This window comes from Poecilia mexicana, unplaced genomic scaffold (assembly GCF_051168715.1).
Source record: "Poecilia mexicana isolate PSO_F unplaced genomic scaffold, ASM5116871v1 scaffold_11, whole genome shotgun sequence".
Lineage (NCBI taxonomy): Eukaryota > Metazoa > Chordata > Actinopteri > Cyprinodontiformes > Poeciliidae > Poecilia > Poecilia mexicana.
This window is the reverse complement of record NW_028263380.1, coordinates 24,972,610-24,982,927: the sequence shown is the minus strand read 5'-3', so window position 1 is coordinate 24,982,927 and position 10,318 is coordinate 24,972,610. Positions and strand designations below refer to the sequence as shown.

The following is a 10,318-nucleotide window of genomic DNA, read 5'->3' as shown; positions in this document are numbered from 1 at the left end:
AGCAGGGCTGGTTCATGGAGTAAGTTGGGGTGGTAACTTGACACAGGTTAATCACTGTCTGGTTTTCTGAAACCAAAAACAAAGTATACACATGCTTAACCCAGAACCTACACTGAATTTCATTTTCTGAAAAAGGGCCCTGCTGTTGAAATGTTTCATGTATTTTTGTTGTTGTTGTTGTTGGTGTTGGTGGTGGTGGTGGTGGTGGTGTTGGTGTTGTTGTTGAGCTTAGCAAGAAAATGAAAAACTGATTTTCAGTTCTACCAAGTTAGCAGTTTGGAAATATAAAAGTAGGTTTTCATCCACAAACACCCAGCATATCTTCTTTAATGTGTTTTCAAGAAAGATAAGACAAAATACATCACTGCCTTGTACTGTTGCAGCTAATTTACATGAGTGGACTCTTCAGACTCAACTGACAGAAACACAGAGGAACCTGGACTTGTCCACCAGAACCCAAAACCAGCATAGAGTGGTTCAGTGAATGTGGTGTTGAAGGTGTGGAGGTGGATCAGTGAGTCAGCGGAGACTCTGTAGAAGGACAGAATGCCAGCAGGACAGTTCACATACACTGCTACTCTGTTGGAGACAGAGGAGGAGAGATTTGTTTGTCTGTTTTTGTACCTGACAGAGTAACCATGAACATCAGAGCAGCTGAGACTCCATGACTGATAATAATATCCAAACCTACAGTCTTTCCAGTCTCCTCTCCGTTTGATCTCTCTGGAACTCACAGATATAAAAACTCCTCCTCTCCACTCGACCTCCCAGTAACAGCGACCAGTCAGACCAGTTCTACACAGCAGCTGAGGAACATCAAATCTGTCTAGATGATCAGGATATGACTGAAGCTCTTCCACAAGTGTCACCTTCCTGTTGTCTTCAGACAGTTTGAGCTCTCTGCTCACTGTGTTGGTGTCAATTGTGAGCTGACAAGAATCTGATGGGGGGAAAAAAAAACCAAAAACAATCCAACTGCAATTATTGATCACTTATTGAAACTTTGTTGTCATGAATCAAATGAAAAACACACTTACACTTCCTCAGACCTGGTGTCAACCATTGGACTCCAGAAGGCTCAATCCTGAAAGGAAGAGGGGGTCAGATCATCAGTCTCTTTCAGTAGCAAACATGAACATTACATATCTCTCTCACACACATTGTCCTATTCTGGGAAAGGAACAGTCTAACATTTGGATTTACCATACCATACCAACTTTATTTATAAAGCACTTTAAAACAACCACAGCTGATACAAAGTGCTGTACATTAAAACAAAACATAACAATAAAAAATAAAATAAAAACTCTTACAGTTTAAAAACAAACAAACAAACATACAATTTAAAACTAGATCCTGCTGGAGTTGAAAGCCAAGTAAAATAGATGGGTTTTAAGACGAGCTGTAAAAGTGGACAGTGAAGGGGTCTCTCTAACGTGCAAAGACAAGTCATTACACAACTTGGGGCCCATGACAGAGAAAGCCCTATCCCCTCTGAGCTTCCTTCTGGATCTCGGTTCCTCCAAGAGCAGCTGATCTGCTGACATGAGAGATAGATTTGCACTCTGATACACTGGTTCAACACAACCAAGTCCTGCAGTGCTTGTTGTGACTGTGACTTTCACTTTTTGTGTGCCATGATTCCTGAATTAGGGTTATCTCACTACATATGAGGTGCCTTAAATGTTCTTTTTGCAATATTTAATAGATTTGTCCATGATTATGGCCTTTATATCTCATCTCCTGTTTTTTTTCTTTATTCACGTTCTGTTCTTTTTATAGGAGGTTTTAGAAGAATTTTAACTTAGAATTTAATCAATTGTGTTCCACAATTGAAACCAGTCTCAGTGTTATGTCCTGGATTATTTTGAGCTATTTTTTAGGTTTGATTATTTTATTACCTTAGTCTTTTTGCTTGATTAGATCATCCTTGTATCCGTTTTATTTTTTTGTTGTTTTTAGTTATTCTTTGTTACTCAAGTTTAACTATGTTTTAGGTCTAGTTATTATTTTGTATTATTTATTTCCTAGTCCTCTCTCTCTCACTCTCTCTTTTCTTCCCCTCCTTACCTGAGAGCTTTCAGTCTCCAATGTGGATCCTTCAGTCCAGCCAGCAGCCGCTTCACTCCTGCATCTCCTGGATGATTGTAGCTCAGGTCCAACTCTTTCAGAAGAGAGGGGTTGGAGGTCAGAGCTGAGACCAGAGAAGCACAGCCTTCCTCTGAGATCAGACAGCCTGACAAGCTGGAGACACACAATTTAACACACATGATGAGAACTTTGAGGTTGAACCCAGGGTATGAACTGGTCCTTTTCAGCAGAAAAAATATATACTTGTTCTTAATTGAATTGGTTAACATGACACAATATGCAGACAGGTTGCAAGAGAGAGGTAATCTGCATATGCCCTCGCCAAGGGACAAGTCTCACTTATTCTAAAACTTTTTTGGGGGAAATCCTGCAATTTGCAACCCTCGTAAACCCACTCAATAATGCTGCTCAGATACCTGAGCAGCATTATTCCAAGGTGATTAAGTCTGATAATTCAGAATATAATTTCAGTTCCTAAGAGATAGGGCAGACTTTTCAATGACCAATTTAGGTTCCCCACTGATAGCAGCTGCCAAGTGTCTATAGCTGCTGGTCTCCTGGGTCCTCTTGCCTATAGCCTCCAGACTATCTGAACCAGTCTCCTGAATCTCTTTGACAATATTTCTGGCATCTTGGGATCCTACACCTCTGTTGATGACCTCCTTGGTGTCTGCGCCGCTATTGTTGCAGATTACCTGTTCCAAGCTCTGCCCTCCAGAACATCTCCGTGGGTTTCCTCAGTCAGATAGCCATCCTCTGGAACATCTTTGTGGGCCCCTTTGAAATACTTCTTAGTGAACTTTGGACTCCAATATTCAAACTCTCAGTCACTCTCCATGAACTCTTGTTTATTTTTTTGGTTCCTGCTGGCCTTCTGAGGCCCCTCTGCCTGTTCAGTTTTATGTTGTTTTTATTGTTCATTTCTGACCTTTTTCTGAGGGGGAAAGAAGATATCTGACCTCACCCATGATGATGGTGAGGAGGACAGGTTTGTTCCTTCTCCAGTTACGATGTCCAACTGGAGAAGTTGGACATCGTAACAACTTCTCCAGTTGTTACTGGAGAAGTTGTTACGATATTAGCAGATATCCTGCTAATATCTGCTGGATATTAGCAGGAAGATCTGCTAATATCCAGCAGATCTTCCTACTTACCTGGAGGGGGCAGAGGGTGATGGGGTCATATGGTTGCTCTTTGGACTTTAAGGCTTCTTCAAATTGGCAAATAAAGAGAGCAAGATCATCAAGAAATGATAACGGTGAGATGGAGAGTGTTGAAAAAATACTGTCATGATGCTTTCAAATATCTGGTGACATAAGAGTGACTGAGTGAGGCTTAAGAAGGGAAGGAAGTGGCACAAGAAGAGAATGAATGGTAACACATCAGCTCAAAAACGAAAAGGATAAAAGGGATCATGACAGGTAAGGGATCTCTGCCATTTTTGTTCCAGTCTTTTTTCTGTTGTTATGTTTATAGACCGCTCAGCCATTGTACCTCTTTGCATACTCAAACAAATTTCATTGTTGGAAGAGGGTATTTATTTATGGTACAGCCTTAAAAACCCTGAGACTGAAAATTTCCCCTCTGTCAGTTCTTTTTCTCCTGTCACAATTGGCTTTGCCTAAATTGCAGAATAACATTTCTATTGGCATCAACAATTAAGGGGTTAATGGTAGTGTATGCTAGGCGATATGTCAGAAAAACTTTGGATAACACTTTATTTGAAGGAGTGCACATAAAAGTGATGCTGTGATAAACATGAGATAACACCTGTAATGAACATGAAGAAGTCAACCTAAAAGATTTACGACTTGTCAGGAAGTGTCATTTGGTAAATAATGACGCTTTAAATGCAAAGTTGATACATTTAAAGGACCTTTAATGAAATATTTAATGGAACTTTGCATTAAAAGTGTCATTATTTACTGAGTAATACAAAGCTGACACTCTTAATGAACTTTTAATGCAACTTTTAGTTGTGCTGGAAAGGTTGTTTGCACAGGGTGCCAAATAGTCTTGGACCACGTCTGGTGGTAATAGCATTAGCCAGAAATCTGGTGTCAACAGGGTTGAGAACATTGTACCTGAGAGTCTCCAATTTGCAGTTTGGACTCTCCATTGCAGCAGATAGAATCTTCACTCCTGAATCCTGCAGGTTGTTGTTACTCAGGTCCAGTTCTCTGAGACTGGAGGACTGGGAGCTGATAACTGAAGACAGAGCTTCACAGCTTCTCTCTGTGAGGTTACAGCCACTCAGTCTGAGGAGACAGGGAGAAAAATCTACAATTAAACATTTAATCAAAAATAATGTGTTTTTCTTTCCACCCAACAATGTTCTCCTATAAAAGATTAATTGAATTGTTTTATTTTACACATCTTTATGTTGTCTTTTGTTGTGAACTGGTTCATTATAAATAAACAAAAATATGAGTAAACATTTACCTAATCATTAGAAAATTTCTCACGTTCAAAAATACATAAAGTAACTTTTGCATTCTTACAGAGCTTTGTTGGAGGCTTTAACCACTGGCAACAGCCTCAGAAGAGCCTCCTCTGAAGCAGAGTATTTCTTCAGGTCAAACACATCCAGATCTTTTCCTGAAGACACTAAGATGAAGCCCAGAGCTGACCACTGAGCAGGAGACAGTTTATCTGTGGAGAGACTTCCTGAACTCAGAGACTGTTGGATCTCCTCCACTAGAGAACGATCATTCAGTTCATTCAGACAGTGGAACAGATTGATGCTTTTCTCTGCAGACACATTCTCACTGATCTTCTTCTTGATGTACTGAACTGTTTCCTGGTTGGTCTGTAAACTACTTCCTGTCTGTGTCATCAGACCTTGTAGGAGTCTCTGATTGGTCTGCAGTGAAAGTCCCAGGAGGAAACGGAGGAACAAGTCCAGGTGTCCATTTGGACTCTGTAAGGCCTGGTCAACAGCTCTCTGATGGAGAGATGCTGGTTTAGGCTCCTTAATTGTTTGTGTTTCTTCCATCAGGTTGACTCCAGAGTTGATGAAGGTCAGATGAACATGAAGAGCAGCCAGAAACTCCTGAACACTCAGATGGACGAAGCAGAACACCTTGTCCTGGTACAGCCCTCTCTCCTCTCTAAAGATCTGTGTGAACACTCCTGAGTACACTGAGGCTGCTCTGATATCGATGCCACACTCTGTCAGGTCTGATCCATAGAAGATCAGGTTTCCTTTCTGCAGCTGATCAAAAGCCAGTTTTCCCAGAGACTCGATCATCTTCCTGCTCTCTGGACTCCAGTGTGGATCTGTTTCAGCTCCTCCATCATACTTGACCTTCTTCACTTTGGTCTGGACCACCAGGAAGTGGATGTACATCTCAGTCAGGGTTCTGGGCAGCTCTCCTCCCTCTCTGGTCTCCAACACATCCTCCAGAACCGTAGCAGTGATCCAGCAGAAGACTGGGATGTGGCACATGATGTGGAGGCTTCGTGACGTCTTCATGTGGGAGATGATCCTGCTGGCCTGCTGCTCATCTCTGAATCTCTTCCTGAAGTACTCCTCCTTCTGGGGGTCATTGAACCCTCTGACCTCTGTCACCATGCCAACACACTGAGGAGGGATCTTATTGGCTGCTGCAGGTCGCGTGGTTATCCAGAGGAGAGCAGAGGGAAGCAGTTTCCCCCTGATGAGGTTTGTCAGCAGAACATCCACTGAGCTGGACTCTGTAACATCAGTCAGGATCTCCTTGTTGTGGAAGTCCAGAGGAAGTCGACTCTCATCCAAGCCATCAAAGATGAACAGAACCTGGAAGTGTTCAAAGCTGCAGATTCCTTTGGTTTCAGTAAAGAAGTGATGAACAAGTTCCACCAAGCTGAACTTTTTCTCTCTCAGCACATTCAGCTCTCTGAAGGTGAATGGAAATATGAAGTGGATGTTCTGGTGGGCTTTGTCTTCAGCCCAGTCCAGAGTGAACTTCTGTGTTAAGACTGTTTTCCCAATGCCAGCCACTCCCTTTGTCATCACTGTTCTGATTGGTTGATCTCTTCCAGGTGGGACTTTAAAGATGTCTTCTTGTCTGATTGCTGTTTCTGGTCTGTGTGGTTTCCTGGATGCTGTTTCAATCTGTCTGACCTCATGTTCATCATTGACCTCTCCAGTCCCTCCCTCTGTGATGTGGAGCTCTGTGTAGATCTGGTTCAGAAGGGTTGGACTTCCTGCTTTAGCGATTCCCTCAAACACACACTGGAACTTTTTCTTCAAATCAAATCTATGTTTTTGTTGATAAACTGGTGGAGGAAGTGCTAATGACACAAAAACAAAAATCAGGAAGGGAACAAAATACTCTTATGTAGATTATTTGAATAAATGTGATTCTATCTCTTCAGACATCAGTAAATGTCTGATTTATCCATCAGGTCAAATCTTTGTAGAAATCCTCTTACTGCTCTGCAGACGGTCAGCCAGCTCCTCCTGCTTCATCCTCCTCAGGAAGTTCAGTGTGATCTTCATCAGTGCCTCTCTGTTGCTCATCCTCTGCTCTTCATCCTCACCTTCCACCACCTCATCATCCTCTCTCTGACTCTCTGAGCATTCTGGGTAATCTGGACTCAGAACCTTCTGGACCTTCTTCAGCTCATTCTTCACAAAAGTGACAATGTTGTCCTCCAGCAGCTGGAACAGAATAATATTATGAAGGACATATCAGATTGAAATCATGGAGCCAAACATCAGATTCATGTTGAACAGACTGACAGTCCTCTGGTCTACAAAGTGCAGCCGAGAGATGACTGTGAACAGAACTCATGGAAAAGCAGTTGTTCATGTTCAGACCATAAATATGAAGTCCAGATGTGTTTGATGCTGCTGGGCAGACGGACCACTGGGAACTTCTGAGCTCTGCTGGTCCACACTGGGGAGGAACCAGGAAAATTATCCAGCATTTTTCAGAAAGCAAATCACCAAGAGTTTCACAGTAAAATTCTTAAAGCAGAAAAACAACACACCAAGTGAACTCATTACAAAGTTTAAAAGAAGAAGGTGAAGTTAAAAATTGAAGACCAGTTACATCAGAATCACCCAGTAGACATTTTTAAAAGTAGGTTTTGAAATGGGACTTCAAAATGCCCACACTCTCCTCAGAACTGATGCTGGTGCATCTTTTAACCAAAGAAATGTTATTACAAAATATGTTTTCAAGGGCAACACAGCTGAAACTTTATGAAGTTAACTCTTTCACCTCATTTCTATCCTGTAACTCTGTAGAGTTGACTTTCATTATAAAATTTCAGACATTCTTGATTCCATTAAAGTGAAGTTTGTGTCTTCACTTGGAGTCAAAGTGAAGACACTTTGATGATGTCTCCATGGAGATTGCTTCCACTTTAATGGAATCAACTAGTAAGAAATGTGAAAAGTCATGTCGAAATGCTGAGCAAAAATGGTGCAAAACTTTGCTCTAGGATCACTAGAGAGACTGCAATGCTATCATTCAACACTAAAACTTTCAAGACAATTGTTTTTTTGCTGAAATTATTAACAAGAACATCAATAATAATCTTGCCTTGTTTGCCACAGTTGGTAGATTTACAAATTCTCATGTGACTATCATCTGAGCTCCACTCTCCCAGAGTCTACATTAAATTTTATAACTTTTTACAGAGAAGATTTGAAAAATTATAGTTCATCTGAACATCCACATAAAATCCAGTACCAATGCTAAGCACAAAGATAAAAAACATAGAGAAAAGATTTTCATCCTGTGGCTGATGATGACAGACATGAAGATCGGCCAAAGCCGAGATTTTATGTTATTGTTTACCTTCTAGGTTATGTATATTGTGTTGTAACATATTGGTCATCTAAGAATAAAAATGGTCATATTAGTATTGTAACTATATACTTATTAGGGATGCACATTATTGGATTATTGACAGATAACTGACATGCCAATATGTTTCAAATCATTTGGCCGATAGCAGATACGTATGAAAATAGAAATGTGAGAAAAAGAGCTGAGCTCACATTAAGCACGCTGAAATAAGAACATTTCAGACTGGCTCGATTTACACAGATACAGTAATAAGATACAACTCACCTCTGTGATGGTGGAGATCCAGAAGATTTAAATAGAAGAGGGGAATCCTTGGAACAGTTGCTCTTAAAGGACACACAGCTGGGTTCTGGTTCATAATAAAACCTGACAGAAAAAACTATTAAAACCCATTCCGCTGAGTTTTACTTTAAAATTTATTTTTGGTATGATTAAAAGTAAAATAAAATTTTGAGAGTCAGAAGAGTAATCCTTCTTTATAGGAAGAATAATGGTGAACTCATGTTGGTCATCAAGATCCAGGAAATGTGTTGGAAGTTGGCGAGTTTTTCCAGATGTGTCCTGCTGGAATACAGAGGTCTAACCAACAGGCTGGTGTCATTCAACTGCTTCTGCAACATTTATATGGAGTTTGGAAGAACACAGCGATACTATGCTGAGCTGCTTCTGTTCAGTCTGGAAGAAGCACCAGCAGCTTCATCACCACATCTGTTTTGGTCTGATAGTGTGTGAACGCTGTGTGAAAAGGGCTGTGGACAGCTAGAGCTAGTGATCTCACCTTTGACCTTTGCTCTGGCTCTCATCTTCCCCACACAGAGTGGTTTTAGAGGGAAGGTCTCCCTCTTCTCTGTCCTCACACTGATCCATGCTGCTGAATTCACATCAGCTCACACACACCTGCCTTCACCTGCAGAGGAAACACACATCATTCATCACTAACCAACAAGCTGGTGTCCCTCAGCTGCTTCTGTAACATTAACTTGGTGTTTGGAAGAACACACTGATGCCATGCTGAGCAGCTTCTGTTCAGTCTGGATGAAGCTGGACGAACCTGCCATCAGCCCCTGTGCTTCTACTATCAGACCACTAGATGGAGTCATGGAGCAACATTTCCAGTCACTGATTCACTCTGAGTAAACAGGAGATATGTATTTCACAATCATCAACTCTAGAAATGAATTATCTATTCCATCAAAGCTGAGAAATTTAATAATCTGATAAATCAAACACATTTTAAGAGCAATGTGTTTTGGGTTTTTTAAAAGATCAGTTCACAGGAAGCAGCAGGAAGCTGTTGAGTCTCATATTAATGGTGGAGAACAGAATTTGATTCTAGCAAATAAAAGACATGAAGCAGTTTGTTCCTAGGAGAAAAAGCAACATTAGCTCAGCATCATGTTGCTTGATTTCAGGTCACCAATAATCCAATCCATTGGTCTTCAAACAGTGGAAATAAATCTTTGTGTTGAAGTGAACGTTCTCTAAACATCAGAGCACAGACAAACAGGAAAGCTTCTGAAGACAAAGTTCAAATAGGAAATAAAAAGCAAACTTACAAGTTGTTCAAATGGTCCAAAGAGTTGAAGAAAAATAACAACAGAATGAGACCCAACAGAATCACAGTAGAACTGGACTGGTTTCTATTTGAATGTGATGAGATCAAACTGAAATAGAAACAAAGAGACACTTCTGTTGCTGTACTGGTGATGTTGCAGTTTTGGTTCCTTTCTGGTTGATGTGGTTGAGGAACAAAGGAAACGATCATTCCTGATCAGAAGCTTCATCCTCTACAGTTTATTAAATAAATGGACAAAAACAGAACAACATAAAATCTACTGTGCTTAAAGAAGGCTAGGGCCTGAGGAACTGTAAATGGGCAAGAGCCGTTCTGATTGTGGCTGTCACAGTCAAGTGTGCCTGTAGGATACTATCAGACTACTGGACCTAACCCACAAGAACACAACCACATCTTTAACGCGCATCATGTGCGTGTCACACAAAGCCATTACCGGCCACATTACCGGCCACATGCGCAGAATGAGTATGACTCACAAGAACAGCAGATCTAATCCGCTTTTTTCTGCAGACCAGATTTAAGTTCATCTTGACAAACTACAGCAGGGTGATCTAAATTAACACAAAAAGTTAAATCAGGAAAGAAAGAAAAAATCTTAATACTATTTAAATAAATGTGATTCTATCTCTTCAGACATCAGTAAATGTCTGATTTATCCATCAGGTTAAATCTTTGTAGAAATCCTCTTACTGCTCTGCAGACGGTCAGCCAGATTCTCCTGCTTCATCCTCCTCAGGAAGTTCAGTGTGATCTTCATCAGTGCCTCTCTGCTGCTCCTCCTCTGCTCTTCATCCTCACCTTCCACCACCTCTTTGGTTATTTTTAATGATTCTCTTCATTTACCAAC

General features: G+C 40.9%; 2 protein-coding genes across 2 annotated transcripts; both read right to left on the bottom strand.

Annotated features, from left to right (window-relative positions):
• Positions 1-295: 295 nt before the first annotated feature.
• On the bottom strand, positions 296-4,541 carry LOC148156576 (neoverrucotoxin subunit alpha-like). Its single transcript, XM_088009988.1, has 5 exons — positions 4,534-4,541; positions 4,176-4,204; positions 2,071-2,164; positions 1,038-1,084; positions 296-940 (listed from the first exon to the last, which is right to left on the bottom strand). The coding sequence occupies exons 1-5, from the start codon at positions 4,539-4,541 to the stop codon at positions 384-386; spliced, it is 735 nt and encodes a 244-aa protein (XP_087866114.1). The 3' UTR covers positions 296-383.
• A 47-nt stretch (positions 4,542-4,588) lies between these two features.
• LOC106923301 (NLR family CARD domain-containing protein 3-like) lies at positions 4,589-9,544 on the bottom strand. Its single transcript, XM_088010467.1, has 6 exons — positions 9,452-9,544; positions 8,674-8,802; positions 8,160-8,261; positions 6,896-6,974; positions 6,508-6,736; positions 4,589-6,366 (listed from the first exon to the last, which is right to left on the bottom strand). The coding sequence occupies exons 2-6, from the start codon at positions 8,760-8,762 to the stop codon at positions 4,589-4,591; spliced, it is 2,277 nt and encodes a 758-aa protein (XP_087866593.1). The 5' UTR covers positions 8,763-8,802; positions 9,452-9,544.
• Positions 9,545-10,318: the final 774 nt, after the last annotated feature.